Here is a 26,946-nt window from a genome sequence, read left to right as displayed (position 1 = left end):
GCTCTCGCGGCGATGATCCCCACTCCGACCACCTCTCACCTGTCTGCGGCCGACTTTGAGAGCGTCTACGAGCCTGCAGGTGCGTCTTGTACCCTTTCCACACGCGCGCAGAACCAGACTGACCCGGTCGCTGCCTGCAGAGGACACCTTCATCCTCCTCGACGCGCTCGAACAAGACGCCGAGCTCCTCAAGGGCAGCAGGCTCGTTCTCGAGATCGGGTCCGTCCTCTTCTCACTCTCATCGACTTTCTGAGCGGAGCTAACCCCGGCTTTGTGCGCAGGTCGGGCTCCGGCTGCGTGTCCGCCTTCCTCGGCGCCATCTGCGGGCCTTCTTCTGCACGTGCGCCAGCGCGCCTTTGCCTCGCACGACCGGGGCGACAGATCACTGACTCGTTTTCGCCCCCGCAGTCTACCTCTGCACCGACCTCAACCCGCACGCCGCCCGCTGTACCGCCCTCACCGGCCAGTCCAACTCGGTCCCGCTCGACCCCGTCCTCACCGACCTCACGAGCGCGCTTCACCCGCGCCTCGAGCACGCCGTCGACCTCCTCGTCTTCAACCCGCCGTACGTCGAGACGGACGATGCCGAGGCGTTCGACGCGCAGGAGGACGGCGTCATCGAGCGGGCGTGGGCGGGTGGGATTGGCGGCATGCGCGTCACGAACAGGCTCCTTGAGCAGGTCGAGGTGCGCTCTCGCTCTCTCTCTCTCTCTTTCTCTCTTGAGCGGGCTCGGCAGGGAGAGGAGCTGACCTCGAGCACTCCCGCAGACGCTCCTCTCGCCGCGAGGCATCTTCTACCTCGTCGCCGTCCCCGAGAACAAGCCGCTCCAGATCATCGAGGACATGAAGGCTCGAGGTCTCCACGGCGAGGTGCGTCCGGCGCATCCTCTCTCTCTCTCGCGTCGAGAACGCGCGAGTCGAACCCGGCCCTCGTCCCACAGATCACGCTCAAGCGCCGAGCCGGCCGGGAGCACCTGCACATCCTGCGCTTCTCGCGACCAGCAGAGTCGCACACGGCTGTCGACGACCCGACGCCCTGATGAGCTTGAGCGCTCTCAAGCCGGTCCCGGCTTGCGGTTCCAGCTTGGCGCGAGAAAAGGGTCGAGCGGGCCTCCGTGCTCAAGCGCACGGGTCGCACGTTCATCGCGGTCGGCGCAGCAGCATTGCGACGTCGTGCTACAGCTCGTCCCGGGCCGGCGCCGGCCCCGTCATCCGCCTCTCGCCCTCGTCGCCTCGCACCCCTTCCTCCTCCTCCGCCCCGCCCCGCCACACCAGCACCCTCACGTCGCCCCTCCTCCTCTCGTCCTCGTGCCACCCGCCGATCGTGTTCCACAGCCGCCGCTCCTCGACGTACCCTCGCTCGCTCAGCAGGGCGCCCACCGTCCTCGGCGCCCAACCGCCCTTTCCCTCCTCGCGACCACCACCGCCGGCGTCGCACGCGACGTCGAGCAGCGACGAGAAGAGGACGATGCGCTCGGGCCACGCGTGGCGCCACCCGAGGTCGAGGTCGAGGTCGAGGTCGAGGTTGGCGTGCGCGCTCGTCGAGGTCGAGGTCGAGGTCGAGAGGAAGGGGCGAGGACGGACGGGGAGCGGCGGCGGCGGCGAGGGCGGGAACGACGGGTCGACGGCGCGAGGGAAGCGCGAGTCGAGGTACGCGCAGGGCGAGGCGTAGAAAAAGTCGGACTGGTCGAGGTAGGTGCGAGGGTCTTGGCCGCTGTCGACGAGGGGGGCGACGAGGGTCAGTGCGCTGTGGAACGAGATGCCGTGAATGCCCCGTCACGCGCCCGATTGAGAGTCTCGAGGTGCGAGAGTAGAACAGAGAGCGCGCGAGGACGCACAGGACCGGCGGCTCGCAAGTCAAAAACCACGCTCTATCGCCCTCGCCCTCGCCCTCGGCCCCGTTCTCGAGCCACGGCGCATGCATGCCCGCCTGCCACGCCGTCGAGTGGCACGGCATGACGAACCCGACGCTCCTCGTCGGCGGGTCGGTCGCGTGGAGGTGCGCCGGGACGAGGGCCTGGCCGAGGCCGTGGAAGGCCGTAAGGTAGATGGCTGGCGGGACGGAGGCGAGGACGACGAGGGCGTGCGAGGGGCGGATGCCGAGCGTCGTGCGGCACAGGCGGCTCAAGGCGGCAGTACTCGACGCCGAGGAAGGTGGGTGAGGGCCGCGCTGGACGAGCGAGAGGGCGACGAGGAGGTGCATGGCCGGGAGGAGCGGGTGGAGGAACCGCCACTCCTTGTGCGGGAGGAGCGAGTAGACGGCGATCGTGCCCGCCGTCGCGCACGCGAGGCTGTTGAGCGCGACGGTCGACCGTATCGGGGTCGAGGAGCGGACGAGGCGCAGGGCGCCGTCGAGGAAGAAGGGCAGTTGGGTCGCGAGGAGGAGCGGGATGCCCTGCGACAGGTAGAAGTGGGCGGAGTGTACGCCGTAGAAGATCGAGATGGACCGCGTGACGTTGACGTCGAGGAAGCGCAAGGGCGTGAACGTCGGCGTGCCGTAGAAGGTCGAGTCGAGGGCGAAGGACGAAATGGTGGCGACGAGGCTGCGCGAGGCGTTGAGAACGAGTCAGGACACGCTCACGGTCGATCGAGAGAGGTTCGACGCACCCGATGACGATGACTGAGCGTAGGATGGCGAGTCGGCGCGCGCCGCTTGACGAGAAGAAGAGGTGCCCGCCGAGAAAGAGCCAGATGACGGCGTTGGACGGGCGCATGATGGTCGCAAGCGCGGCGAATGCGAGCGCGACAGGAAGAGAGGAATGTCTGCGGACATTGCTCGTGTCAGGTCTACTGCTCGAGAGCGAGAATCGAGAGGCTCGGACGCACTGAGGACGCTCATGCGCCGTATCGCCCCGCCGCTCAACCGCCTTGCCCTCGCTCTCGCCCTCGCGGCGCTCGACCCACTCCCACGGCCAGTACACCCACGCCCATGCCGTGAGGGCCGTCTCGGTCGAGTTGCTGAGCGTGCGAGTCGCCGTGTGCAGGTTGAAGAAGGACGACAGCGAGGCAAAGAGCTGTGGGTCGACAGGGCTCGTCAGTGTCGGCGCTGGGCCATCAGGACGTAGAGGAGAGTCAAGACGCACCGCTGCGTTGACGTAGCTCGGCCCGAGCGTGCGCCGTGCGAGTCGAGCGACGGCGAGATCGGTCGAGGCGGCGATACACGCCTGCACGAGTCGCGGTGCGAGAGCCTGCTCGGTGATTCGTCGTTAGCTCGTGCGGCTCTGAGCCTGAAGAACGACAGTGAGAAAGGAGGACGCACGAGCATGGCCGGGCTGTCAAGCCCTGCCGCCTTGAGGACGGCGTACGCCGCCGCCGTCGGGAGCACCGCCAGCGGGCTCCTGATCCCGCCCCGTCCTCCCTGCAGCACCGTGTCCCACCAAGCCCCACTCCCAGCTGCGCCCTGTTCGCCATGCGGCTCGACGCGCCACTCCCAGGTCGCCCACCCGAAGCCCCACATCCAGCGGTGCGCCGGTTCGAGGGCCTGCCAGTATTCGTCGGGCTGGAAGAAGGCGCGCGAGAGGCACGCGTTGGCGAGGCGGACGGCGAGGGCGAGGCTGTAGATGCGACGAGAGGGGGAGGTGGAGAGGCGAGAGGGCGAGGCGGGGGCGAGGGGCATGGGCGGGTGCGCCAGCGAGCTAGACAGCTGTGCTGTGCTGCTGCTCGCTGCAGCGTGTGCAGCTGCGGCCGAGAGCGAGTCGTGCGAGAGCAAGGCAAGGTGGTCGAGCGAAAGCTGCCGCCGGCCGAGCGGGGGTTGCGAGTGTATGCAGAGCAGGTGGAGCGTCGAGCGACGACGACGAGGAGCGCGCGAGGCAAGGCCGGGGAGAGGCTGTTGACGGTGAAAGCGGGACGACGAGCTGAGAGCGAGGCGAGCAGAGGCGGCCAGAGGACGAAAGCGGAGGGTGGCCGAGGGCAGGTTTTCGAGGGGAATCTCGAGACGGCATTGGCGCGCGGAGGAGGAGCTCGGAGGGAGAGATTCCCTCGTCGCGACCGCCCGCTGCTCGCCCTCGAAGAGGCCAAGTCGGCCCCCTCCCCTCCCTCCCTCCTCCTCGTCACCCGCGTCCCGCTCAGCTGTGCACGCCCGACTGTACACGAGTGCACAAGCCCGCAAGCCGCCCACCGAGCACCAACCACCTCCTGGGCACCTCGTCCTCTTGCTCGTCGTCGCACCGAGCCAGCGAGGTCGCCCTCGCTCGCCCGCCCCGACTCGCCGCGCACCACCAGGACCCGTCAAGTGGGACAGTCGCACCTCGCCAGCCGCTATCGCCGCCCTACACACCCGTGCACCCCGTGCGCTCGAGTCCCCACACGGCTGCACCGCCTCAATCGACTTCCCTCCTCCTCCTCCTCCTCACCCGCCCTTGCCCCCCGTGACGCGACTAGCCGTCACTCGCCTCTCGCCTCGACCGCGCACCCCTCCACCTGTACGCTCGCCGCCATGCCGCTCCTTCGCCGTCGCCCCGTCCAGCTCCTCCCTCTGCCCAACCTCGACAACGTGCCCCAAGACACGCCCGTCTTCTACCTCAAAGCCACCGGCGAGGTCTTCCTCGACTACGAGTGCGTCCTAACCCCCTCTCTCTCCTCTCCCCAGGTTCAGTCCCTGACCTTGTCCTCCTCCTCCCTCCCCACCTCGCTCCCCTCGGCTCGTCCTCCCTCCCTCGCCCGCGCACAGGGCCTACGCCGCCCGCCTCTCGTTCCTCCTCACGCGCCAGTTCCAGTGCGAGTACTCGGGCAAGAGCAGCCTCGACTACTTTACCGCCCTCCAGAGCGAGAAGACCGAGTCCAAGATCGTGCGCGAGCGCTTCCCCGACCCGCTCAAGGGCCGCGTCCTCGCCAGCGTCCAGTTCCGTGCGCCCACCTCCCTCTTCTCTTCTTCACAGAGATCGCCCAGCTGACCAAGAGCCTGTGCAGGCGTCATGGGTCGCCTCGACTCGCTCGTCGACCTCGTCTTCGACCGGTACAAGGACCGCTACTTTGCCGGCGAGAAGGTCTTTGTCGACCTGAGCGGCGACAAGTGCGTCGTCGTCCTCTCTCTCTCTCTCTCTTGACGATGGCGCTGACTGTCGCGACACGTGCAGGTACTTTGCCCGCATCAACCGCGTCTTCCCTCCGCCCAACGTGCGCGCCAACGCCGACGCCGCCGCTTCGACCTCTGCCGCGCCCGAGCCCGACTACAACACGTTCGCGCACAAGGTCGGCGTCGACCTCAACGTCGAGGCCAAGCAGGCGCGCGCCAACGATGACCCGGACGAGTACCTGTACACGCTCCAGCTCATGGACGAGGAGCACAAGTTCGAGGGCAGCTCGATGGAGGTCAGGGCCAAGGCGCTCTCGTGCGTCCCCCTCGTCTCTCTCTCTCCCACCTCGAGGACCAGAGCCGTCACTGACCTCTCGAGCGCCCGGGCAAACAGCCGCGACCGACTCGCCTTCTCAAAGTCGATCCTCAAACGGTACCTGCGCGAGTGCCTCATGCGCGAGGCGGCCATCGGCGCCCCGTGGATCGTCAAGCCGTCGATCGCGCGCGCGTTCAACATCCCCGTCCAGCAGAGCGGCACCATTGAGGAGCGCAACCGCGCCGCGCGCGAGGCCAAGCTCGCCAAGCGCAGGAAGCCGCTCGCCGAGGGCGAGTCGCCGGCCCCTGCTCCCAAGAAGCGCAAGACGGGTGCGCTCGACGTCCTCCACCTCTCGGCGTCCGAGCCGGGCGAGATACTGACAAAGCCCCTCGCCGCCCGCAGCCCCGACCGAGCCCAAACCTGCTGCTGCTCCCGCGACGCCCAAGGTGCCCGCCGAGCCCAAGAAGGCCGTCAAGTACCCGATCGAGGACCTCGAGCTCGACCCCATGTCCATCATCGACGGCCGCATCCTCCGACGCGTCAACGCCGAGCTCCCGTCGCTGCCGCCAAAGCCGCAGCCGCATCGCGACCTGCCCGTGCCGGCCGACGTCTTTGACCGCTTCATCGAGACGTGGAACATCCTCAACATCTTTTCGTGCGTCCTGCGTCGTCCTCTCGCCTCAAGGACCGAGTCCTCGAGCTCACGAACCTTCCTCTGCCCCCAGCAAATCGCTCAACCTGTCGCCGTTCACGCTCGACGACTACGCCGGCGCGCTCAAGCACGACACGACCTCGCCGCGCTGCGTCCTCCTCACCGAGATCCACGCCTCGCTCACCAACATCATCGGGACCGACACGTCGCGCGTGCTCGGCTCGACCATGGCCGTCACCTCTCACGGCGGCGGCAGTGCCGGTGCGGCCAAGGCCGACTCGGCCGCGACGCCCGTCCCCGAGGACGGCGCCGAGAGCGTCAACGGCGGCGGCGGCGCCAACGGCGAGGGCGTCGACGAGCTCGCGGCGTCGGCGGGCGACGGCAACGACGGCGACACGACCCTGGCCGACGCGACCGACGACATCCCGTACGAGGAGTCGGAGCTCAACAAGCTCGTGCGCATCGGCATCTCGTACGCCAAGCGGTGGGACCGCCAGGCCAAGCTCAAGTACTCGGAGGGCCGCGACGGCTGGGAGAAGCACCTCATCGGCGCCATGTGCCAGCGCGGCGGCCCGCACTACCTGTTCAACTTTGTCCGCATCATGCGCCACTTGTTCGCCGGCCACCCCAAGCTGCCCAAGCCCGACTTTGTTGACGACGAGCCCGTCGCCGGCGGCGGCGAGGTCGACGAGGACGTCAAGCCCTCGACCGCCGAGGGCCCGAGCGTCGCCGCGACCAACGGCGACTCGTCCGCCTCGGCGCCCGCACCCGTACCTGCTCCTGTCGCCGCCGCCGCCGCCGCCACCGGCTCGTCGCGCGCCGGCTCGCGCCGCACGTCGCCCCAACCTGTCGTCGTCGAGCAGGACCCCGAGAAGCAGTACCTGTCGCTGCCGCTGGAGGACAAGCTCGACATCATCGGGTACCTGTGCACGCTCGTCATGGGCTCCAAGGCCGTGCGCGGCTACGTCGACGAGTGCGACCTCAAGTTGACCGAGCTGAGGAAGACGAGGGCCGACGTCAACAAGGAGCGCAAGTCGCTGTGCGTCCCACTCTCTCTCTCTTTCTCTCACTCTCTCCTTCGCGGCCTAAGTGTGGCCCGACTGACACTCGAACGCCCTTGTCATGCAGCACCGAGCAGAAGACGATCGCCGACGCCAAGGCGGCGGGCAAGCTCGACGCGGCGACCATGAACGGCTCGAGCGGCGGGTCCAAGGCGGCCAACGGCGACGCGATGGACGTCGAGTCGGCGCCGGCGTCCGAGGCCGACGGTCGCTCGTCGCGTGCGCCGTCCGTGAAGCCGGGCAAGCCCGTCGGCGGCGAGGGCGACGACGAGGACGAGGACCAGCTCGTGTCGGACGCCGATTCGTCGGTCGCGCCGTCCGAGGCCGGCTCGCTCTCGGCCGCGTCGCGTCGCCAGGCCGCCCTCGAGGAGAAGCGCCTCGAGAAGCTCGGCGGCAAGTCGTCGGGCCGGTCGAGCCTCGCCGGCGGCACCCGGGCCAAGGGCGCGTCGCTCACGGTCGAGGACCGCCTGCGCGTCAACGCCGAGCGCGACGACGAGGTCGAGCGCGAGTTCCGGCGGTACCTCAACGTGTCGCGCTGCCGCCCGCTCGGCAAGGACCGCTTCCACTGCCGGTACTGGTGGTTCGACGGCGTCGGCTCGATGGACCTCGTCTCGGACGGCGCGCCCGTCCTGCGCGACGACGGCGACAACGTCGTGTACGGCACGGGCCGGCTCCTCGTGCAGGGCCCGAGCGAGGAGGACTGGGAGGTCCTCGTGGACCAGAAGGACAAGGGCGACGAGGGCGCCAAGGCGATCCTCGCCCGGCGCATGCGGGAGGAGGTCGTCGACGACCCGAGCCTGTTGCTCGGCGTCAACGAGTGGGCGTGCTACGACGACGACGAGACGGTGCGTCCCTCTCGTTCCTCCTCCTTCTCTTCGCGCTCGCCGCGAGACCCGAGACTGACTCCTCGCCCTCCTCACAGATCGAGACGCTCCTCGGGTGGCTCAACAGCAAGGGCACGCGTGAGCTCGCCCTCAAGAACGCGATCACCAAGTGGCGGCCGTTCGTGAGCGCCGGTTCGAAGAAGCGGCTTCACGTGCGTCCCTCGTCCTCCTTCTCCTTGACCCCTCCCCCTCCTCGTCTCTCCCGGACTGACCGTCCTCATTCCGCTACGCAGGACCTCGCCAACCCCGAGCTGCCGCGCTACGAGGCGCAGGTGACGTCTGGGCGTCGCTCGAGCCGCAAGGTCGAGTACCAGGTGCGTCCTCGTCCACCGCCTTCCTCTCCTGCGCCGGCGGTTCCTGACTCACTCGACCTCGTGTATGCAGCCCAACACGTACCTCGGCTGGCAGAACCAGAACCCCAAGTTCGTCTGAGCGCGAGCGCCGACGAGGAAAAGCGCCTGGCCTGTCTGTCGGGCTTGAGCGCGAGCTGTGATTCCTTCTCCCTGTCTTTCCTGGCCCCGTCTCTCTGTGTCTGTCTGTCTATCTAGCGTACTGCACTGCACCGTCGTTCCTTCTCTGTCGTCCGCGAGAGAGGGGAGACGTCCGGCAGCCAGTCCGCTCGAGCGCGCTCGACAAGGTTCGCGCCTCGCTCTCGAGCTGCATGCCACGCGGTCTACAATGCACTCGTAACTTACGGCTGTGATTGAGCTCGCATCGGCTGCGAGATTCCATTCGCCACGAGAGGGCGGAGTTCCGGCGATGGCCTCGCCCGCCGCGCTCGCGCTCCTTCTCCTTCGTCACACACGCGTCCACGTACGCTCAAGGCTCGACAGCGGCCCGGTGCACTTCTGCGGCCGGTGGCACGGCCGACCCTGCACACCCGCGAGCTCGCTCGCCGCCCGCAGCGACGAGCTGGCCCCCGCTTTTCGTCGTCGCGCTCGCACTCTCGCTCGCACGGCTCAGCTGCGACGCACGGTGCCGACACCGGCGTGTGTGGCAGTACGGCTCCTGGGCTGAGCCGAGCTCTCGATCGCGCTCAGCTCGTCGTGCTCGCGTGGTACTTCTCCGGCCTCGACGCCGGCGAGGGGACACAGTTCTCCTCGATCGCTTCTCTCCAGAGGTCTGTTCGCTCGGCGGTCCGGAACTTGTTGGCATAGAGGACGACAGAGAACCGCGCTGAGCGGCGGCGGGCCTCGAGGAGTGATTTCGTCCCCTTCCCTCTCTTTCTCACTCTCCTTCGCCCGATCCTCCTCTATCCCTTTTCCCAGCCTCTCTCTCGCCTCCTACACCCACAATGACTCGCCACGCTCTCGCTGTCCTCGCGCTCGCGCCCGTCTATCTCGCCCTGGCCGCGACCGTCACCGTCACCGTCCCTTCGGCGACCGACATCGAGGTCAACACGATCCCGACCGAGGTCGACTTGGGCCCCGACTACTACGAGGACCAGGACTGGTTCCAGCAAGAGTTTGGGACCATCTCGCTCGGCACTTACCGCGAGACGCCGTGCGTCGAGCTTCGTCTTCTCGCTTTCCGACCCTCGACTGACTCTGGCCGTCCGTGCACAGGCCCGCCTCGGTCGTCGAGGTCCTCACGACGTCCTACAAGACGCCCGCCACCTCGACGATTTACTCAGAGACGGTACGCCCTCGCTCTCTCCTCGAGGCCCTGCTCGAAAACTGACGAAGGACCTCCCACAGGTCTCTACCTCGACGCCGGCCACGCGCACCGTCACCGTCAACGAGACGCCTGCGTCCTCGACTGTGTACGAGACGTCTTGGACGACGACCCAGCCGGCGACGTCGACCGTGACGGCTCTCGTCACCGCCGCAACTGGTGCGCTCGAGCCTTTCCTCCGAGCGTCGAGGCTCTCCTCGCGCCAATGCTCACACGTTCTCCTCTTTCCCTGCAGGCACTGCTGCATGCCTCGACTACCGTCTCGTGCGTGCTCCCACTCGCTCGAGCGCGTTCAGAAAGATCCTGATCCTTCACTCGCAGGTCTTCCCGGCATCCTGCTGCCCGTCGGCGTACGTTAAGCTGAACAAGATCGGCCGCCGCCAGGTCGACCTCGAGAGCGACACGACCGTCACGGTGACCGAGGGCACGCTGTACACGACCTTCGTCGCCTACGAGACCGAGTACGCCCCTCGCCCCGAGGTGCCCGTCTCGTCGATCGTGTACGCGTACCAGGCCACCGTCACCGCCCCTCGGCCGACCATCACGAGCACGAGCACGATCGTGAGCGAGGCGGCGACCCCGGTCGTGACGGTCCCGAGCGTGCGGGTCGTCGTCGCCGACGAGCCCGTCGTGACCAAGACGGCGACGGCGCAGGCCTCGACGCAGACGGTCACGGTCACGAGCACGACGACGCTCGCTACGCCTGTCACGACGACGACGAGCACCCTCAATGCGCAGGCGACGGCGTGTGCGCAGAAGGTACACCCTCGCTCACTCTCTTTCTCGGGTTCTCGTTCATTGCGACGGACCTGACCTCACCTCCCTCTCTCTCTCTCGCAGACGGTTTGGACGCAGAATGCGTGCCCTGCGTCCGTCCTCGTCAAGAACCTCGTGCAGGACGTCCAGGTCGCCAAGCTCAACCTGTACAAGGCGCTCGGTGGCAAGTCGGTCGTGGTCGACTGCGGCTCGGCGGGCACTTTCCGGTACTAGACGGGCTCGAGGGCAGGGTTCCATCTCTCTCGCTGCAATGAGCACTTTCTTGACGTCACGACGAGGCGAGAGGTCGAGAGGACGAGAGCCGGCCGTCGCTTGCAACCTTCTCAAGCTCTCAAGCCGCTTCTCCTCGTCCAAGTCTCGTCTCGCGCTCTCTCTGGTCTGCGAGAGATCCTGAAAGAGCGACTCGCAGTGGAAGAATCAGGGGAGAAAGATAGAGAAGCCGCTGCTGCGCCTGTACCAAAGCTGTTTCTCTGCAGAGAACGGACGAAAAGCGCGAGTTGCAGCTCGAACCTCCTCGCCCATTGATGCACAGACCGCACCAAGCCCGCCTCTCGACCGTCGTCACAGACTCTCCATCTCGAGGCTAAGCCACACAGGCCAGTGATCCGACAGCGCCCCGATGCCGACGCTGTCTCTCGGGGGCCAGAACTGGCGCTTGACCTGCTGGCGGATCTGGCAGTCGCGGATGTGCGGGAGGAGCCGTTGCGAGACGATGAAGCCGTCGACTGAGGGTGTGTGAGAGGGCAACGAGTCAGTATGTGCGGCAGGGGAGAGGACGGGACGAAAGAGAGAGGACGAGGACGCACGACGCCAGCTGCCGCACTTCTTCGAGGCGTGGCTGCACGAGGGCGTCGACATAAGGCACCGGTCGCGATGAGAGAGAAGGACGTAGAGAGCAGCAGGACGCACGTGTACTGCCTCCTCTGCTCGCCGTAGATGAGCCTCCACACATCGACGAACCCTTGAGCGCGCCGTTTCGGGTTCTCGAGCCAGCCCGGGTCGCCGACGAGGCGCTCGTGTGCGTCGCGCTCGACGACGTGCGTCCCGGGAAGCTTGCCCATGTTCTGCGGCCAAGAGAGGTCGTTCGTCTCGTTCGAGGTCGGCGTGATCGTGCGCACGACGTTGAAGTCGCCTGCGGGATGAGAAGCGTGAGCGAGGGTGCGAGCGCGAGGAGCTCGCGAGAAGGAGGAGAAAGAGAAAGAAGTGGGACGCACCGGTCCAGATGACGGGCTTGAGCCTGTCGAGCTGCATGGCGACGTCCCGCTCGTAAGAGCGCGCACGGCCGCCTTGGAGCGGACGACCACCATCTTGCTGACCTCGACGCGGCCCATGCGGGCCCAAAGGTGCTTGACGATGCGCTCGGGCTCGTCGGGAGGAGCTTGAAGCTCGCTCGACGTCGGCGAGCGACCTCCGCGGAGGTTCCTGTCCGGCGGTCGCTCGAGCCACCTCCGCGGCTCCCGGTCTCCTGGGCCTCCTTTGTCCTCCCTCACGCTTCTCCTCCTACGTCCCCGCCGTCGGGCACCGTCCAGCCACCAGCCGCCGGGCCCCCATCCCCCGCCAGCTCACCGCGCTCAACGACCTCCTGCGTCCCACACCCGCCTCGGCCATGCGCCACGTGCAGACCGAGCAATGGCGCAACGACACCCGCACGCTCAAGGCCATCCTCAAGCAGAAGGCCTACGAGGAGCGCGCCCACAAGCAGCTCATCAAAGGCGAGCGTCGCCTTGAGCGCGGCGAGGAGGAGGGCCAGCCGTCGGCGCCGCCGAGCGAGGGCGGCGGGGACGATGAGCTCGAGGGCTACGGCTCCGACTCGTCGGGCGATACTCGTCGCTCGCACCGCATCGCCGAGCTGGACGAGGAGCGGGAGGCGGAGGAGCGGCGCAGGACGGACCGCCTCATCTGGCAGGCGCTGAAGGCCGAGCGCGCGCGCGTGGAGGCAGCCCGCGTCGAGCACGACCGCAAGCTGCGCAAGCGCACCCGTCGCCGCCGCAAGACCGTCGCCGAGCGCGTCGCCGCCGACGAGAAGAAGCAGGACCCGCTCGCGGCGTGGATCCTCGACCCCGACCACCTCAAGCGCGTCGACTTCTTCGCGACGTGGGTCAAGTCGGCCATCATCGACCAGATCCGCATCGACGACCTCAACGACCACTTCTTCATCACCCTCGACGCGCTCGACGAGGACGAGAAGGCGCATCTCGGCGAGACGGCCGACTGGAACGCGCGCGCCCAATTCGGCCCCGACCCGCTCCTCCTCGCCACCCTCCTCGAGCACCTCGCCCAGCACCTCTCGCAGCAGCGTGCCGCCGCCCTCCTCCCTCCGCCGCCCAACCCGCTCGACTCGACGGTTCCGGGCTCGTCGCCGCTCTCGTCCCTCCACGACGGCGAGTCGTCGTTCGCCCACCCGCCCATCCTCAACGCCGTCCTGTCGCTCTCGGCCTGCGGGCTGATCAACAACGGCGAGCCGTGGCGCCAGCTACTCGAGCGCTACGACGACGAGTGGTACGACGACGACGGGCCGACCGAGCAGCACGAGCACTACAAGTACGAGCTGCGCGCCCAGCTCCTGCCAGGCTTCATCATCATCCTCGATGTTCGTCCCCTCCTCATCCTGCACCTCTCCACCACCGCTCAGTCGGGCGCGAGCTGACCTTCCTCCCGCTCCTCTCCCTCCTTCCTCCTCTACCTCCTTCCTCCTCTCCCTCCTTCCTCCTCTCCCTCCTTCCTCCTCTCCCTCCTTCCTCCTCTACCTCCTTCCTCCTCTCCCTCCCTCCCTCCTCTCGCTCCTCCCTCCTCCCTCTCCCTCTTCCTCCCTCCTCACTCGGTCGCTCCTCGCTCGGTCCCTCCTCGCTCGGTCCCTCCTCCACCCCCCCTCGCGCATCTTCTGCTCACTCACCGCGCAGGACGTCCTTCGCTGGTGCGGCGGGCCCCTCAAACGCCTCCTCCACTACCGCAAGACGTCGAAATACCCGACCAAGAAGGTCGGCATGTCCAAGGAGTACCTCGCGTTCGGCAAGAAGATGATCAACCGTGCGTCCCCTCTCCCCCTCTCTCTGCAGCTTTTGCGCCCTCAGGAGGACCGAAACTGACTCTCTGCGTCCCTCTGCAGTCACGTACCGCGCTCTTGCCGTCGACAACATCCAGGTCGTCGTCGTCGACGCCTGCGGCAAGGACCCGCAAGTTGCGACCCGCACGAGCTTCTACGGTCGCCTCAACTGCGGCAGCAGCTCGTTCCTCACGCGCAACCTGTTCGGTCGGCGCGTCCACGTCAACCTGCGCGAGCACTCGACGATCGCCCTCCGCACGCGCTCGCCATGGCTGCGCGGCCTCATCTTCATCCGCGACGTCTCGACCATCCTCGCCGAGAGCGAGGACTTCATCGGGCCAGTCGACGAGACGCTCGGCTCCATGACGCCCAAGTCGGTCCTCGAGCACCTCAAGCGCGAGTACCGCGAGTACAACGAGTTCCCGCACGCCAACCGCTTCGAGCGGCTCATCCCGTTCGACGACCTCATCGCGCGCATCGGCGGCGAGCCGTCGACTTTCGCGCAGGCGCGCGACCGCGCCCACATCGTCATCGCGTCGCTCTCGCAGTCGGGCCGCAAGTGGCAGATCGGCGCCGGCTCGACGCCCGTCAAGTCGTCCGGGCCCGAGGGCGGCAGCATCTTCAACCTCCTCACCCGCCGCTGCACCGAGGAGTCGGACGGCGTGCCGGTCATGTGGGCGTCGCTCGACTCGACGACGCAGTCGAGCCTCATCTACTACGCCGCGGTCGACTTTGACGGCCCGCCGCCACCGGGCACGGTCGTGAGCCCCAAGCAGCTCATGTCCAAGTACTCGTTGGGCATCCACGCCCGCCGTGTCGCACGCCTCGAGGCCGAGTCGATCACGGTCAAGGTCAATCCGCACGCGCTCGCCCGGGCCGAGAACATCTTCGCCCTCCAGAACCGCGGCGACAACATGGTCCGGCTCGACTCGCTCAACGTCCAGCTCGCGGCGTGCGTCACGGCCGACATCTGGCACATGTACGCCGGCGGCTCGAACGAGACGGCGACCTCGAGCGACACCTACGAGTCGCGCGGTCAGCACAAGCGCGTCCACGGAAACACAATCCTCCTCCAGTTCTTCCGCCGCTCGCTTCCGCCGCACCTCCACCTGCGTAGCGTCGCACACGGTGAAAAGGCGACGCTCCTCAAGAGGCTCCGGCAAAAGTCGACCATGCTCCAGCCGTACGGGATGAGCATCGGCAAGTACCTCGGCAAGAACGGGTACGAGATGGGCTTCACCAACGACCTCGAGGGCAAGTTCCAGGGCAACCCGCACCAGGCGCAACTCGCGCGCCGCATCTACGAGGAGGTGCTCGGCGAGATGGAGCGCAACGAGTGGCCGTGCGAGGCCCTCGTCAACTCGGTCACGCCGGCGAGCCACGACGTCGCTCGCGCGCGCGTCATGTTGTTCGCGGCCGGCATCGTCCAGGTCCGCCGCATCCCGTGCGTCCGCCTCTCTCTCGCTCTCCTGCCGAATCAGGCACCCGAGACTGACCCAGCGTCGACCGTCGCAGTGTTCCTCCCGTCGACCCGTCCGACTCGAGCGCCATGTCCGTCTCGTCCGTCGGGACCGACTCGACCCTCTCGTCCGTCGACGAGAGGCTGGCCGCCGTCGACGAGGACGAGGTCGGCGCCGCTGTCGACGTCGAGCGCAACGACAGCCCGCTCGGGCGCTGGCTGCGCACGCGCCCGGCGGTCACCGACGAGGAGGAGGGCGAGGAGGAGGGCGAGGAGGACGGCTACGAGGGTCAGGACGAGGGCGGTGGCGGGACCGACATCGAGCACGAGGTCGACGACGACGAGATCGCCGATGACGAGGCGGAGGAGGACGAGGCGGAGGAGGACGAGGCGGAGGAGGACTCGGACGAGTCGTGGGAGGGATTCGTCGCGGAATTCTCGGAGGCGTCGGACGAGGAGCAGTAGCTTCCCTTCCTCGCCTTCCGCTTGTGGAGCCCCTTTAGCGTCTTTCTGTAACTCCTTCTCGGTGATTTCGCACTCGCAGAAGCTCGGAGAGAACGTGTAGGACGAGGACGAAGTGTGCGTGGAAGCGGGCCGACGGCGGGACGAAACGACAAGCGGTGATGGTACTTTGGGTTTGCAGAGGTCTGTGCGGCGCGTGCTGTCGACTCCTGCTCACTTGCAGCGAGTGCGAGAGAAGGAGAGTAGCTCGCGAGGACGGGTTGACCTTCTCAAGTTGACCTCTCCTGAAGGGCGCACTCGTCGTCGAGCACGAGGCGAGGCGAGGCGAACTTCTGGGGGAGAGACTGGGGCGAAAGGAGACGCGCCAGGTACAGTGATTCGGGTGTATTCCGTTGAGCGAAAGGGGAGGGGGATCGCTAGAGAAGAGGGAGAGCTACTGCACGACCGCCTCCAAGATCTCTCGCTGAACCTCCGCCGTGTCTCGGAGTTGCCGGCGAGGCGAACGACGAGATGTCGAGAGGGTCTGCGAGCGAGAGAGAGAAAGGCAGCGACGTTCGAAGAGAAAGAAAGAAGATAGAGAGAGAAGGAGGGACTCAGCTTGAGGAGGACCGAGAGAGCGAGAACGAGGCGAGGGCGGTCCGAGCCCTTGCAGACGAGGACGAAGTGTGCGTGGAAGCGTGCCTGCGAGGCGGCGGCGAGTCGTGAGCGACGTCGCTCGCGAAGGAAGAGAGAGACGACGGAAGGGAGTGGGCGAGGGACGCACTTGCTCGGCCGTCCTCGGGATCGTACTGCTTGCCGTCGGGGAATCCAAAGATGGCCGGCGCGACAGGACGTATCTTGCTGACGATGGCGGTGCGGCCCTGCCAGTAGCGATGCGGGTACCGGTCGCGCAGGAACTGCCAGTCCGGGTCGGTCTCGAAGAACACGGCGGCGTCCTTGTGGTTCACCTCGGTGAAGGCGACGATTTGGGCGTCTTCGGCCTCGATGTACTTGCGCAGGCCGAACTGCGAGGGCGAGAGAGTCAGTCGACCAATCTCGAGAAGGGGGAACGGGCGCGACGACGAGCGACAGAGCGCGCTCGCCGCCCGCCGCCTCGGGTGGAACGACGGACGCACCTGCCACTTCTCGGCGTTGCAGCTGACGAGGCCAGCGACGTTCCAGGTCGAGATTTGGACGGTGCCGCTCGGCTCGCGGTGGAAGCGGAGCGGGTTGTCGGGGAGGAGGTCGAGCCGAGCGCGCTTCGACGAGCGGCTGTCGGGAGGTGCAGGTGAGCTTGTGCTCTTGCGCGAGGCGGCCGGCATGGCGGGGCGAGGTGTGCGGCGACGGCGAGTCGAGGCGGAGGGTCGAAGTGGGGAGAGGGCGACGAGCGAGGTGGGACGAGTCGCCGAGGCTGCGCGGCCTGTACAGGCGTGTTCTGAGCAGCTCCCTGAGCGTACTGAGCTGGCGCAAAGTACCGCTCAACGTGGCGGGAGAGGCGAGAGGAGCCACCTGCGTGGTCGTCCTCATCAGCTGCAGCCACCATGTCGACCCTCGCCAGTACGAGCCGCTGGACCCTCGACTATACCACCGCAGAGTGCGTCGCTCGACTCGCCGACTCGTCCCAGTCGCCCGCACTGATGCTGCCCCTCTCCTCCTCCAGGTCGTCTCGTTCGTCAGTCCGCGACCCTCCCGGCTACTCGCCGCAGCTCAGCGTAAAGGTGCGCCCGCCCATTCCTCTCAGTCCCAGCCATCGCACCCCTGACGAGCTGCGCCACCCGCACAGGACCGCGCAAAAGCCGCCAACGTCGTCACCTCAAAGCGGCCCGAGGTCGACCTCAACGAGCTCCGCCAGGCCAAAGCTTGGGAGCTCGCCCTCGCTCCAGCCAAGGCTGTACCCATGCAGGGTCCGTCCCCACCTCTCGCTGTTCGTCCCCATCGCTGCTACGCGAGCTGACCCTCCCTCGTCCCTGCCCCCCTCGCCGCGCAGCGTTCATGATGTACATGTCGGGCGGCGGCATCCAGATCTTCAGCATCATGAGCGTCTGGTTCCTCCTCAAGCAGGCCGTCAGCGGCATGATGGGCGTCGACAAGGGTGCGTCGCCTCCCTCTCTCTCTTTCTCTCTTCCGCCCGATCGAGCACAGCCTGACCTCGAGGCTCACGCCCGCAGCCTTTGCGCCGTTCGAGGCAGCGTCCAAGGCCAAGGTCGGTGCGCCCAAGGTCGAGCCGCAGTCGTTCCTCGAGCAGAAGATCGTCTACGTGATCTGCCAGTTTGGCCTCCTTGTGCGTCCTCTTCTCCCTCTCTGTCCCTGTCTCTTGCGCCGACCTCCTGTCTGACTCTCCCTTAACGTCGCGACAGGCCGTCGGACTATGGAAGTGCAACTCGATGGGCATCCTCCCGACCTCGGCCGAGGACTGGGCGCCCGTTTTCGGTCACTTTGCGGGCGCCGGGCCTGTCGACGCACCCGCCCCGGGCTTCATGCCGATCAAGGTCGTCCCTGCGCCGCCTCTCTCGAGCGCTGTCGCGTAGCAGAGCGAGCTTGTCGTAGATCTCTCTGCCCCCCTCTCCTTCTCGTCCTGCAAGACTATCCTGTACCGGCTCGAGCTCGTTGTGGTCTATCTGAGAGGGCTCTCGAATGACAGCTCGCGCTCGCTCGTAAAGCTCTTATGAGCGACAGATGGGTTGCAGCTCGCACGCGAGCCGACAGGAGAAACGCTACGACAAAGACCTAGACCAAGGAGAGCGAGACACGGAGGGAGAGGAAGGACGAGGGACGGGTAGACACAGATGGGCACATTATGGGCCTCGAAGGAAGGCGCGAGAGTGGAGGGAGAGGAAGAGGGAGAGAGAGAAAGGCGAAAGGACGAGAGCGCGAGGGAGGGGAGAGACTCAGGGCGACGGCGCCGGTGCGACCGCGCCCTCGCGCGCCAACGAGCCCGTCATGTCCGACCCTGCCGACGCCGGGAGGTGGTGGCCCGTCTTCTCGTTCGACGGCGTGTGCGACACCGAGCGCGACATGTTGCCGAGGTCGCCGTGCTCCTCGTCGAGCTCGCGGCGGATCGAGACCTGCTCGGGGAGGGACGAGAGGATGGTGAGCTCGCAGACTTTAGTAGGTGAGGACAGAGTGAGAGGTCGAGCGCACGTAGTCGTAGCCCATCTCGCCGCACTGGTCCTCGTCGATGCCGAGGATCTCGCCCTCCTCGGAGCAGCGCAGCTTGAGGCCCGGGATGTGGTCAACGACGAACAGGATGATGTACGTGACGACCGCCGTCCACGCCATGGTCGAGACGGCCGACGCGAGCTGCCAGCCTGCGAGAGGGAGAGGGGTGGAGCGTCAGTCGAGGGCGTCGAGCGCGACTTCGGAAGGTCGGGAAGGGGCCCGAGCGGGCTCGAGGGAGGGGCAGAAGGACCTACCGAGCTGCTCGTAGTTGTGGTTGATCCATCCACCGCCGGACGAGTAGCCGTCGAAGCCCGTGACGCGCGTGTCGGCAAAGAGGCCGGTGAGGATGGCGCCGCTGCAGTGGGAGGAGGAGAAGGAGGACGAGGGACGGCAAAAGAGTCAGTCTGTGTGGCTCGCGCGACTCGGCAGAGCTGAGATGTCGAGGAAGCAGGACGCACGTGAAGCCGCCGATGCCGTGGAGCGCAAAGCCGTCGACGGCGTCGTCAATCTTGAGCAGGACCTTGATGCCGGTTGAAAAGTTGGCGACGATGGCAGTCACGAACCCGATCGCGAGCGACGACGGCGTCCCGACGAAACCAGCTGCAGGCGTGATGCCGACGAGGCCGGCGATGATGCCCGAGCAGAGCGAGACGGCGGACCACTTGCGCGTGTAGAAGCTGCAGGAAAGGCGAGGACGGGTCAGTGCGTCGGCTCATGTGCGACACGCTCGGCGGCACGCGCGCTCCTTCGCGAGTGCGCTCGACAGACAGGGAAAGGAGGACGCACAAGTCCATCGTCATCCAGGTGAGGCCGCCCATGGCGGCGGCGACGTTGGTGACGATGCCGGCCTGGACCGAGCGAAGGTTCATGGCGGCCTCGGAGCCGCCGTTGAAGCCGAACCAGCCGAACCAGATGAGCGAGCTGCGCGAAGAAGAAGGGAAGGCCGGCGAGGTCAGTCTCGCGCCTCGGGAAGGGAGGACAGGAGGAAGGAGAAACGGTCGACGCACGTGCCGAGGATGACGTGAGAGACCGAGTGAGGTCGGTAGGCGAGCTTGGCGGTGCCGTAGCCGCGACGACGGCCGAGGTAGAGCGACCAGATGAGCGCCGCCGTCCCGCTCGTGATGTGCACGGGCCCGCCGCCAGCAAAGTCGAGGTCGCCGTGCAGGTAGGCCCAGCCCGATCCAGACCACGTCCAGTGAGCCACTGGACAGTACACGATCGTGGCCCAGATGAAGCTGACGACGAGGACAGGGAGCAGGCGAGCGCGCTCGGCGACACCGGCCACGGCGATGACGGGCGTCAAGTTGGCAAACACTGCAGAAGGAGGGCGTCAGGACACGCTCGACGAGGTCTGAGGAACGTTAACGACTTACTGCCCTGGTAGAAGCAGAAGAGGAGCGCAGGGATCTTGGACGAGCCGACCGAGGGAGCGTCGAGAACGCCCATCAGGCCGAAACGGTCGAGGTTACCGATGAACGGGTTTGACGCCGTGTCGCTGAACGCGAGCGAATAGCCCCTGCGGCGCGCGAGAAGGACGTCAGCCGCGTGGGGCAGAGAGAGAGGGCGAGAGAGGACGCACCAGAAGAACCACTGGACCGACACGACCGAGTAGACGGCTAACCCCAAGAAGAGCATCGAGAGGGCGTTCTTCCTCCGTAAGAGGCCCGCATACATCATGGCTACGCCTAGGCACGGCCAAGGGAGCGCGTCAGCCGCCGCAGGGAGGGTAGGAGGACGGGAGGAGCGCGAGGACGCACCTGGGGCCATGATCATGACGAGCGCCGACGCCACCATGATCCACGCCATATCGCCCGGGTTGTCTGTGCACGGTCGAGCGAGGTCAGGCCTGCCGGTTGAAGCGGGAGAGAATCAGAGTAAGGAAGAGGAGGAGGAGGACGCACAGGTCGCGATGCCGTCCTCGCCGGCCGAGGGGTCCCAGTTGGCGACGAGCGAGCCGTCGGGAGTGTACGAGACGTTGGGCATCTCTGCTGTGCGAGCGCGAGCTGCCGAGGGGAAGGAGGAAAGAGGTCAACGACGTTGCGATAAGCGGAATCGGGAGGAGAGGTGGAAGGGCGAGCGCACCTGTCGAGAGGGTGGGTGCGGTGTAGGATGGACGCACACGGGCGAGTCGAGAGATAGCGAGCGAAGCGAGGAGCGAACGAGCCTGCGAGAGGTGGAAAGAGAGAGGGAGAGGGCGGGCGAGAGAGGCGACGAGGGGAATCTCGGACGAAGTTGGGTGCGAGCCCGCTCAGTCCCTCCCGGCCGCAGGCTCTGAATCAGGCAGGGGCGGCCCCGGAAGCCGACTGACCGAAACCGACAGCGGGCGCGTGGGCGAGTTTTGCGCTTTCCTCGCAATCGCTGATTCTGGGAGCGAGTACGCCCCACCTGCGCGTGAAGCACCCTGACGAACGACTCGAGGGAAGAAGTGGGAACGCACAAATTAGACTGCAATAGACAGTACCCAGAAGCCCGCTCGTCCAGCACCGCTCGACCGCGGTCGACCTTCCCAAGTTGAGGAAGGCGCCGTCGGCAGCGCCTGTGCGCGCGCCCTGCGGCACGGCCGACCTCCTCGTCCACCCACTCGACGCAGACAGACGCGGGCTCGAGTACTCGAGCCGCACGACGAGCTCAGACGCTCGAGGTCGGCTCCGTCGAGGCCGCCGGCGCCTTCTCGTGCTTCTCGTGCGGGATCGGCGACTCGCTCGAGTGCATCGACGGCGCCGCCGTCGTGAGGCCGTCCGAGTCGTGGACCTCCTTGCGGATCGCGAGGAAGTCGTAGGCGTACTGCGTGCGGAGGGACGAGAGGAAGGTCAGCGCCCTGGCCTCCTGCTGCGGATCTCGTTATCGTGCTCGAAGCGGCGATAATGTCGACCGTCTTTCGCACTCGCACGTGCGCGAAGCTTGTTGTCGATGTGGCTCAGGCACGACGCGTTTGGGCAAAGATTGCTGAGCGTGTGCCGCATCGGCGGACGCTCCCACGGCGGCGCCGCGACGGCGACAGCGCTCCGCGGCGGCGAGTCGAGCCCTCGGACAATCGGCGTCCGTCAGACGCTCGCTCACGGTCCGAGAGCGATATCGAGTCGACCCAGGAGCCGCCGAGCCGACGCCGAGTGTCGGGACGGCGACACCGAGGAGGAGGCTCGTGCACGATGTCGACGAGGAAGAGAAAGAGGAGACGCACCTCGCCGCACTCGGCCTCGTCCATGCCGACAATCTCGGCATCCTCGGACGCCCGCATGTGCAGGCCCGGGATGTAGTTGATGATGTAGCAGAGGAGGAGGGTCATGACGAAAGAGTCTGTCGAGGGAAAAGGTCAGCGCGCTCTCGGCGAGGGCAGAGGTCTAGGCGAGGGCACGCACAGGCCATGATGGTGACGGCGCCGGCGAGGTTGTAGCCGAGCGCGATGAACTGTAGAGGCCGGCGGAAGGAGGACGAGTCAGTCTCGCGAGGAGCGAGGAGGGAGAACCGGCGACAGAGACGCACGTTGCGGTTGATCCAGCCTGCGCCCGACGAGGCGCCGTCGAAGCTCGTGACACGCTCGTCGGCAAAGAGAGCCGTCAGGATGGCGCCGCTGTAGGTCAAACAGGAGGGTCAGGTCCGGCCCGCGAGGAGGAAGGGAGAGGGCCAAGGACGCACACAAAGCCGCCGATGCCGTGCAGCGCGTACGTGTCGACAGCGTCGTCGATCTTGAGCAGGACCTTGATGCCCGTGGCATAGTTGCTTGCGCAGGCGGTTACGAACCCGACGCAGAGCGCGGCGGGCGTGCCGAGGTAGCCAGCGCCGGGCGTGATGCCGACGAGGCCGGCGATGATGCCCGAGCAGAGCGAGACGGCCGACCACTTGCCCGTGTAGATGCTGCGCGAGGCGAGTCGAGGTAAGTAAAGACTCTCGCCGCGAGTCGAGACGGGAGGTGCGAGCGCGCCGAGACGCACTAGTCGAGAACTGTCCAGGTGATGCCGCCCATCGACGCAGCGACGGTCGTAGTCATGCAGGCCTGGACGGCGCGCAAGTTCATGCCCAATGCCGAGCCACCGTTGAAGCCGAACCTGCGAGAGGAGCCGTCAGTTTGGGAAGGTCGACGGCGACGGCGACAGGCGTCGCGAGCACCTCGCCTGGCGGGCAAGCTCGCTAGGGAGGCAGGACGCAGCGCGAGGTGCCCCAGAGAGATCGTGCTCACCAGCCGAACCAAAGAAGGAGGCTGTAGAGGCGAGGTCCGAGTCAGTTGTCGATCGCCCTCGACCCGACCGTCGCCCGAGTCAGGGCACGAGGACTCACGTTCCGAGGACGACGTGAGAGACCGAGTGAGGGCGGAACGCGAGCTTGGCGGTGCCGTAGCCGCGACGGCGGCCGAGGAAGAACGAGAGCGCGAGGCCGGCCGTGCCCTGGAGGGAGGAAACGAGTCGGTGCACGGCTCTCGTGCCAGGGGAACGAGGGGACGTACCGAAGAAATGTGAACAGGTCCACCACCGGCAAAGTCGAGGTCACCTGTAGGTCGAAAGGTCGGTCAGAGACGGTCTCGCTCGACTTGAGAAGGTCCCGAAGGACGACGACGACGACGACGACTTACCCAGTCCAAATAACCACCCCTGGGACGCCCAGACCCAGTGGGCGATCGCGTTGTAGACGATGGTGGTCCAGCAGAAGATGAAGATGAGGAGGGGGATGACACGCATGCGCTCGGCCGCGCCGCCGACCGCAATGACCGCCGTGACGCCGGCAAAGGCTCCCTGTAGCGAGGGACCGAGGTCAGAAGGCTGCACAGGCGACTGATCGAGGGAGCGAGTCGAGGACGCACCTGGTAGAGCGCGAAAAGGAGGACGGGGAGAGAGCCAGACGGCGCGATGTCGACGTTGACGAGGCCGCCGTTCTTGAGGTCGCCGATGAAGCTGCTGCCCTCGCCGAACGCGAGCGAGTAGCCCCAGAGGAACCACCTGCAGGTGAGAGGCTGTCAGTGAGGCGGCGAGGGACAAGAAGGAGGCGGGAGGACGCACTCGATGTAGACGACCGAAAAGGACATCAACGAGAGGAAGAGCATCTGCAGTGCGTTCTTCCGACGGAGCAACCCAGAGTACAAGAATCCAAGGCCGTCATACGAGAAGCCCAGGGTGCAGGAGGTCAGCGCGGGACCAGGAGGAGCGTTTCCCGGAAGGAGGAGGGCGCCCGACGCCTCGACGGGGCGTAGCAGGTCGCTCGACGCACCTGGTGCCATCGTGAAGACGAGCGTAAAGGCGACGAGGATCCAGGCCATGTCGCCGTTGTTGTCTGCAGGCATTTGAGCGAGGTCAGCGAGGAAGAGAGGGAAGGGAAGGGAGGAAGGTGCGACGCACAGACCACCGGCTCCATCTCGCCCGTCTCGCCCATAACGTACGTGAGGACGTTGCCCTCGGGCGTGAAGCTCGCGTTGACCATGTTTGAGCGCTTCTGCGACGAGGAAGGGCGATGTCAGTCGCGAGGCTCGAAGAGGACGAGGAAGGTCGACGATTGCCTCACCTGAAGGCGATTCGTGCGTGAAGCGAGTCGAGGGAGCAGAGAGAGACGAGGAGAGCGTCGACGACGACGAAGCAGAGCAAGATAGGGAGCAATCGGAGCGAGAGCGAGGACAGAGGGAAAGCGGAGGCCGGCCGAGGGAAACGAGGGACCGGCCACGTCTCCGCTTGGCCGTCCCTGAGCTCCCCGCGCTCGCTCGCACAGTGCAGCCAGACGTCCGTTCGTCGCCCCTCTCGAGCGGGCCGCACTCGAGCCGTCCGTCCCTCGACCGTCCGCCGCCGCGGCGCAGCCGACGCCCTCCTCCTCAGCCCGCCCGCTGCTGTGGGTCGGCGCGAGCGACGCTGCAGCGGCCCACTGAGATCAATGCCAAGCCTTCCTGCCTGTCTCGCGAGCATTCGAGCCGGAACGAGCCAGCTGAGCGGCCGGGGAAGGTAGAGATAAGCTCAAGGGTCGCGCCGCTCTTCCTCGGCCGCGGCAGCGCCCAGCTTCCACAAGCTTGTCGAATGTTGATTGCAAGCTTCCACCTCGTTCCCGTCGTATCGAGCGTGAGCGTGCGAATCGCTCTCAGTCGCCGTCGACCGTCGAAAGCAGCCGTGCACGGACCCGCTCTCGCCCCAGCTGCCGCCGGCTGCGCGTCGACCGGCATCGACAAACTCTCTGCCCGACCGAGCGGCAGCGAGCTCCGCAGGGAGCAGAGTGTGGAGCGCGGAGAATGGGAGGCAATGGCCTTGAGAAGCGGAAACTGTCAATCCCGACGGCTCGCTCGCTCGCTCGCCGACGATGATTGCGATGCGAGATTAGGTCGAGCTCGTTGCAGGACGGCGTGTACTATGATACGGTAACGTGTAGTGCAGATGATGGAGGAGCGGGGAGAGGGAGAGAGAGAGGGAAAGAGAGGGAGCTCGCGATCGTCGGCCCACGAGCTGCCGACGCCCCGCCTCACGCCCGTGCCCGCCTAGACCCGCCCGCCGCGCCCATGTCGCCTCGCAGCGGCACGTCAAAGCTGTCGCGTCCCGGGCCCGAGCCCGAGCCAAAGAGGCGCGTCTCGTCGTGCCGCAGGTTGTCGTCGTCCTCGCTCAGGTCGTCGTCCTCCTCCCACCCGCCGTACCCGTCCGTGTGGCCGTTGGACGGACCGCCGTTGCCGTTGGCCGTGTGCGCGAACGGCTTGGGCAGGCCCGACTCCTCGTCGAGCGGGATGGCGCTCGAGGCGGACCGGGTGCGGTACGCGGCGGGGACGCCGTGCGTCGTCGGGTGGCGCAGCTCGTCGGGCATCTTGCTCAGGTAGTAGTAGAAGAAGGCGCACGTGAGCGAGCCGCCGGCGACGAGGTCGATGAGGTAGTGGTGCGTGAGGTACTGCGGGCGGGCGAGAGTTCGTCAGGGCTCGCTCAAGGTCCGAGTCCGAGGCCGAAGAGAGGGAAAGAGGCAGAGCTCACCATCGTGCTCCAGTACAGCAGGAAGACGTAGGCCCAGTAGAACGGCCGACCCTTGGGGAAGAAGTGGCTGAGGAAGAGCGCCTCCATGGTCGAGCACCCGGCGTGCAGGCTCGGGAAGGCGCCGAACGGGACCGGCGCGCCCGAGAACGTCGTGTCGTAGCCGTGGCCGCCAAACAGGGCGTCGATGCGCGCGAGGCCGCCGGGCGAGCCGCGCATCTGGTACGTCGCCGGGACGAGGCCTTCTCGGAGCTCGTACCCTGTTTCGACGCGAGACGTGCTGGTCAGTGACTCTGCGACGACGGACAGAGGACACCGAGAGAGAAAGAGAGATAGGGACGCACAAGGAGGTGCGCAAGGGAAGCAGATCTGGATCAAGACGCCGGCGAGGTTCATGTAGCCGAACGCGGCGCCGAAGAACTTGACGGCGCCCGGCGGCGAGAAGACGAACAGGCACGCGGCGACGACGAACGGCGCGACAAAGTGGATGACGCCGTACGGGAGCCACGCGAGGACGTCGAGGACCGGGTTGGTCCACCGCGTGAGCAGGTCCGAGATGTTGGCGCCGTACAGGACCGACTCGAGGGTCGGGAGGACCGAGACCCAGATGTGCGGGCGCCAGCTCTTGGGGATGAACTGGGACGAGTAGAACAGGAGGAGCCACGAGAAGATGGGCGTCGCCGGGAGGAAGAATTGCGACGTGAAGGGGATGAGGAGGGCGAGGGTGTAGACGGCGACGAGGAACAGCTTGAAGACGACGGGTTGCGCCATGACCATGAGCGAGAAGATGGCGAGCTGTCGGCGGGTGCGAGATCTAGGTCAGGTGTCTGCTCCCCTCGGCTGAACATGAGGTGCTTCGAGGAGGACGAGCGCCGCGTGGCTCGGGCGCCCGCCGCCGCCAGGTCTGCGCACCCATCGAGTGCGCCATACTCGTATCTCTGCACATCACCCTGCTCGATGCCCAAAAGTCCTGGCCCTCTGCCCCGCCGCCTCCACGAGTGCCCGACCTCATCGTCGCCCTCGCGCAACGGCAGACCGGCTCACCCCAACGAGAACACGAAAGGAAAAGGGAGAGAGGACGCACCGCCAAGTCGACCGCGTATTCCCAGTCCCTGCCCCACTTCCAGCCGTACCGCCTGAGCCTCCTGAGGCTCAGCTGCACGTCAAAGCTGATCTCGAGGCGCGACACGGCGCCGAGGAGCGGGTCGCGTATGGGCGCGGGGAGGTAGAGGCGCATGGCGACGGTGCCCGGGTGGCGCGGGCTGGTGGTGGACGAGGCGGGACCTGGACGGGGCGAGTCGAGGACGGGCGGGCGGGGGAGATGATGCCGAGGAGGGGGGAGGCGAGGGTGGTGATAACGGCGCGTGGCGCGTTGTGCGCGGGGCGAGAGGGCCGTAGGGTGCTCTAAGGTGACGGCTGCACGGCTGTAGCTGGTCTCGAGGGTCGGCGAGCGCAGACTGAGCGAGGTGAGCGCGCCTTCTCTCCTCGGCGGACGCGAGCAGGCGAGGATGGCTGAGTCGCAGTTGGCCGGCTCTCTCGCTCTGTGCGC

General features: G+C 66.8%; 10 protein-coding genes across 10 annotated transcripts; 5 read left to right on the top strand and 5 right to left on the bottom strand.

Moving 5' to 3' along the window:
• Positions 1–12: 12 nt before the first annotated feature.
• RHOBADRAFT_16454 (uncharacterized protein) lies at positions 13–1,040 on the top strand (the record flags this gene model as incomplete). Its single annotated transcript, XM_018412318.1, has 6 exons — positions 13–79; positions 141–219; positions 282–340; positions 409–686; positions 769–870; positions 942–1,040. The coding sequence occupies 6 exons, from the start codon at positions 13–15 to the stop codon at positions 1,038–1,040; spliced, it is 684 nt and encodes a 227-aa protein (XP_018269968.1).
• Positions 1,041–1,142: 102 nt separating this feature from the next.
• On the bottom strand, positions 1,143–3,616 carry RHOBADRAFT_54505 (glycosyltransferase family 22 protein; the record flags this gene model as incomplete). The annotated part of the gene is made up of 6 exons (XM_018417348.1): positions 1,143–1,714; positions 1,839–2,543; positions 2,608–2,763; positions 2,827–3,014; positions 3,084–3,188; positions 3,260–3,616. 6 exons carry the CDS (start codon positions 3,614–3,616, stop codon positions 1,177–1,179), a joined length of 2,049 nt encoding a protein of 682 aa, XP_018269967.1. The 3' UTR covers positions 1,143–1,176.
• An 819-nt stretch (positions 3,617–4,435) lies between these two features.
• On the top strand, positions 4,436–8,504 carry RHOBADRAFT_54504 (uncharacterized protein; the record flags this gene model as incomplete). The annotated part of the gene is made up of 11 exons (XM_018417347.1): positions 4,436–4,554; positions 4,670–4,845; positions 4,909–5,011; positions 5,076–5,330; positions 5,409–5,659; positions 5,733–5,985; positions 6,056–7,021; positions 7,111–7,888; positions 7,966–8,079; positions 8,161–8,241; positions 8,312–8,504. 11 exons carry the CDS (start codon positions 4,436–4,438, stop codon positions 8,357–8,359), a joined length of 3,144 nt encoding a protein of 1,047 aa, XP_018269966.1. The 3' UTR covers positions 8,360–8,504.
• Positions 8,505–9,221: 717 nt separating this feature from the next.
• On the top strand, positions 9,222–10,591 carry RHOBADRAFT_45208 (uncharacterized protein; the record flags this gene model as incomplete). The annotated part of the gene is made up of 6 exons (XM_018414561.1): positions 9,222–9,430; positions 9,493–9,565; positions 9,625–9,760; positions 9,837–9,865; positions 9,923–10,360; positions 10,442–10,591. The coding sequence occupies 6 exons, from the start codon at positions 9,222–9,224 to the stop codon at positions 10,589–10,591; spliced, it is 1,035 nt and encodes a 344-aa protein (XP_018269965.1).
• Positions 10,592–10,939: 348 nt separating this feature from the next.
• Positions 10,940–11,629, bottom strand: RHOBADRAFT_45207 (uncharacterized protein; the record flags this gene model as incomplete). The annotated part of the gene is made up of 4 exons (XM_018414560.1): positions 10,940–11,103; positions 11,185–11,216; positions 11,288–11,510; positions 11,593–11,629. The coding sequence occupies 4 exons, from the start codon at positions 11,627–11,629 to the stop codon at positions 10,940–10,942; spliced, it is 456 nt and encodes a 151-aa protein (XP_018269964.1).
• Positions 11,630–12,677: 1,048 nt separating this feature from the next.
• On the top strand, positions 12,678–15,413 carry RHOBADRAFT_66683 (uncharacterized protein). Its single transcript, XM_018419041.1, has 5 exons — positions 12,678–12,968; positions 13,279–13,405; positions 13,485–14,858; positions 14,939–15,021; positions 15,043–15,413. The coding sequence occupies exons 2-5, from the start codon at positions 13,363–13,365 to the stop codon at positions 15,343–15,345; spliced, it is 1,803 nt and encodes a 600-aa protein (XP_018269963.1). The 5' UTR covers positions 12,678–12,968; positions 13,279–13,362; the 3' UTR covers positions 15,346–15,413.
• A 299-nt stretch (positions 15,414–15,712) lies between these two features.
• Positions 15,713–16,673, bottom strand: RHOBADRAFT_66682 (uncharacterized protein). The gene is made up of 3 exons (XM_018419040.1): positions 16,458–16,673; positions 16,106–16,346; positions 15,713–16,023 (listed from the first exon to the last, which is right to left on the bottom strand). Exons 1-3 carry the CDS (start codon positions 16,641–16,643, stop codon positions 15,776–15,778), a joined length of 675 nt encoding a protein of 224 aa, XP_018269962.1. The 5' UTR covers positions 16,644–16,673; the 3' UTR covers positions 15,713–15,775.
• A 186-nt stretch (positions 16,674–16,859) lies between these two features.
• RHOBADRAFT_37802 (uncharacterized protein) lies at positions 16,860–17,921 on the top strand (the record flags this gene model as incomplete). Its single annotated transcript, XM_018413465.1, has 6 exons — positions 16,860–16,915; positions 16,982–17,039; positions 17,105–17,225; positions 17,309–17,413; positions 17,490–17,602; positions 17,679–17,921. The coding sequence occupies 6 exons, from the start codon at positions 16,863–16,865 to the stop codon at positions 17,847–17,849; spliced, it is 621 nt and encodes a 206-aa protein (XP_018269961.1). The 3' UTR covers positions 17,850–17,921.
• A 65-nt stretch (positions 17,922–17,986) lies between these two features.
• On the bottom strand, positions 17,987–23,889 carry RHOBADRAFT_37796 (uncharacterized protein; the record flags this gene model as incomplete). Its single annotated transcript, XM_018413464.1, has 10 exons — positions 17,987–18,386; positions 18,463–18,629; positions 18,735–18,835; positions 18,939–19,157; positions 19,267–19,401; positions 19,488–19,794; positions 19,854–19,996; positions 20,060–20,165; positions 20,238–20,300; positions 23,808–23,889. 10 exons carry the CDS (start codon positions 23,887–23,889, stop codon positions 18,210–18,212), a joined length of 1,500 nt encoding a protein of 499 aa, XP_018269960.1. The 3' UTR covers positions 17,987–18,209.
• Positions 23,890–24,906: 1,017 nt separating this feature from the next.
• Positions 24,907–26,192, bottom strand: RHOBADRAFT_37795 (uncharacterized protein; the record flags this gene model as incomplete). The annotated part of the gene is made up of 3 exons (XM_018413463.1): positions 25,742–26,192; positions 25,401–25,657; positions 24,907–25,320 (listed from the first exon to the last, which is right to left on the bottom strand). The coding sequence occupies exons 1-3, from the start codon at positions 26,172–26,174 to the stop codon at positions 24,907–24,909; spliced, it is 1,104 nt and encodes a 367-aa protein (XP_018269959.1). The 5' UTR covers positions 26,175–26,192.
• Between the last annotated feature and the right edge of the window lie 754 nt (positions 26,193–26,946).

The sequence above is a fragment of the Rhodotorula graminis genome (assembly GCF_001329695.1).
Source record: "Rhodotorula graminis WP1 unplaced genomic scaffold RHOBAscaffold_9, whole genome shotgun sequence".
In the NCBI taxonomy this organism is placed as follows: domain Eukaryota; kingdom Fungi; phylum Basidiomycota; class Microbotryomycetes; order Sporidiobolales; family Sporidiobolaceae; genus Rhodotorula; species Rhodotorula graminis.
Note: the sequence above shows the minus strand (reverse complement) of the source record. Positions and strands in the feature narration are given on the sequence as shown.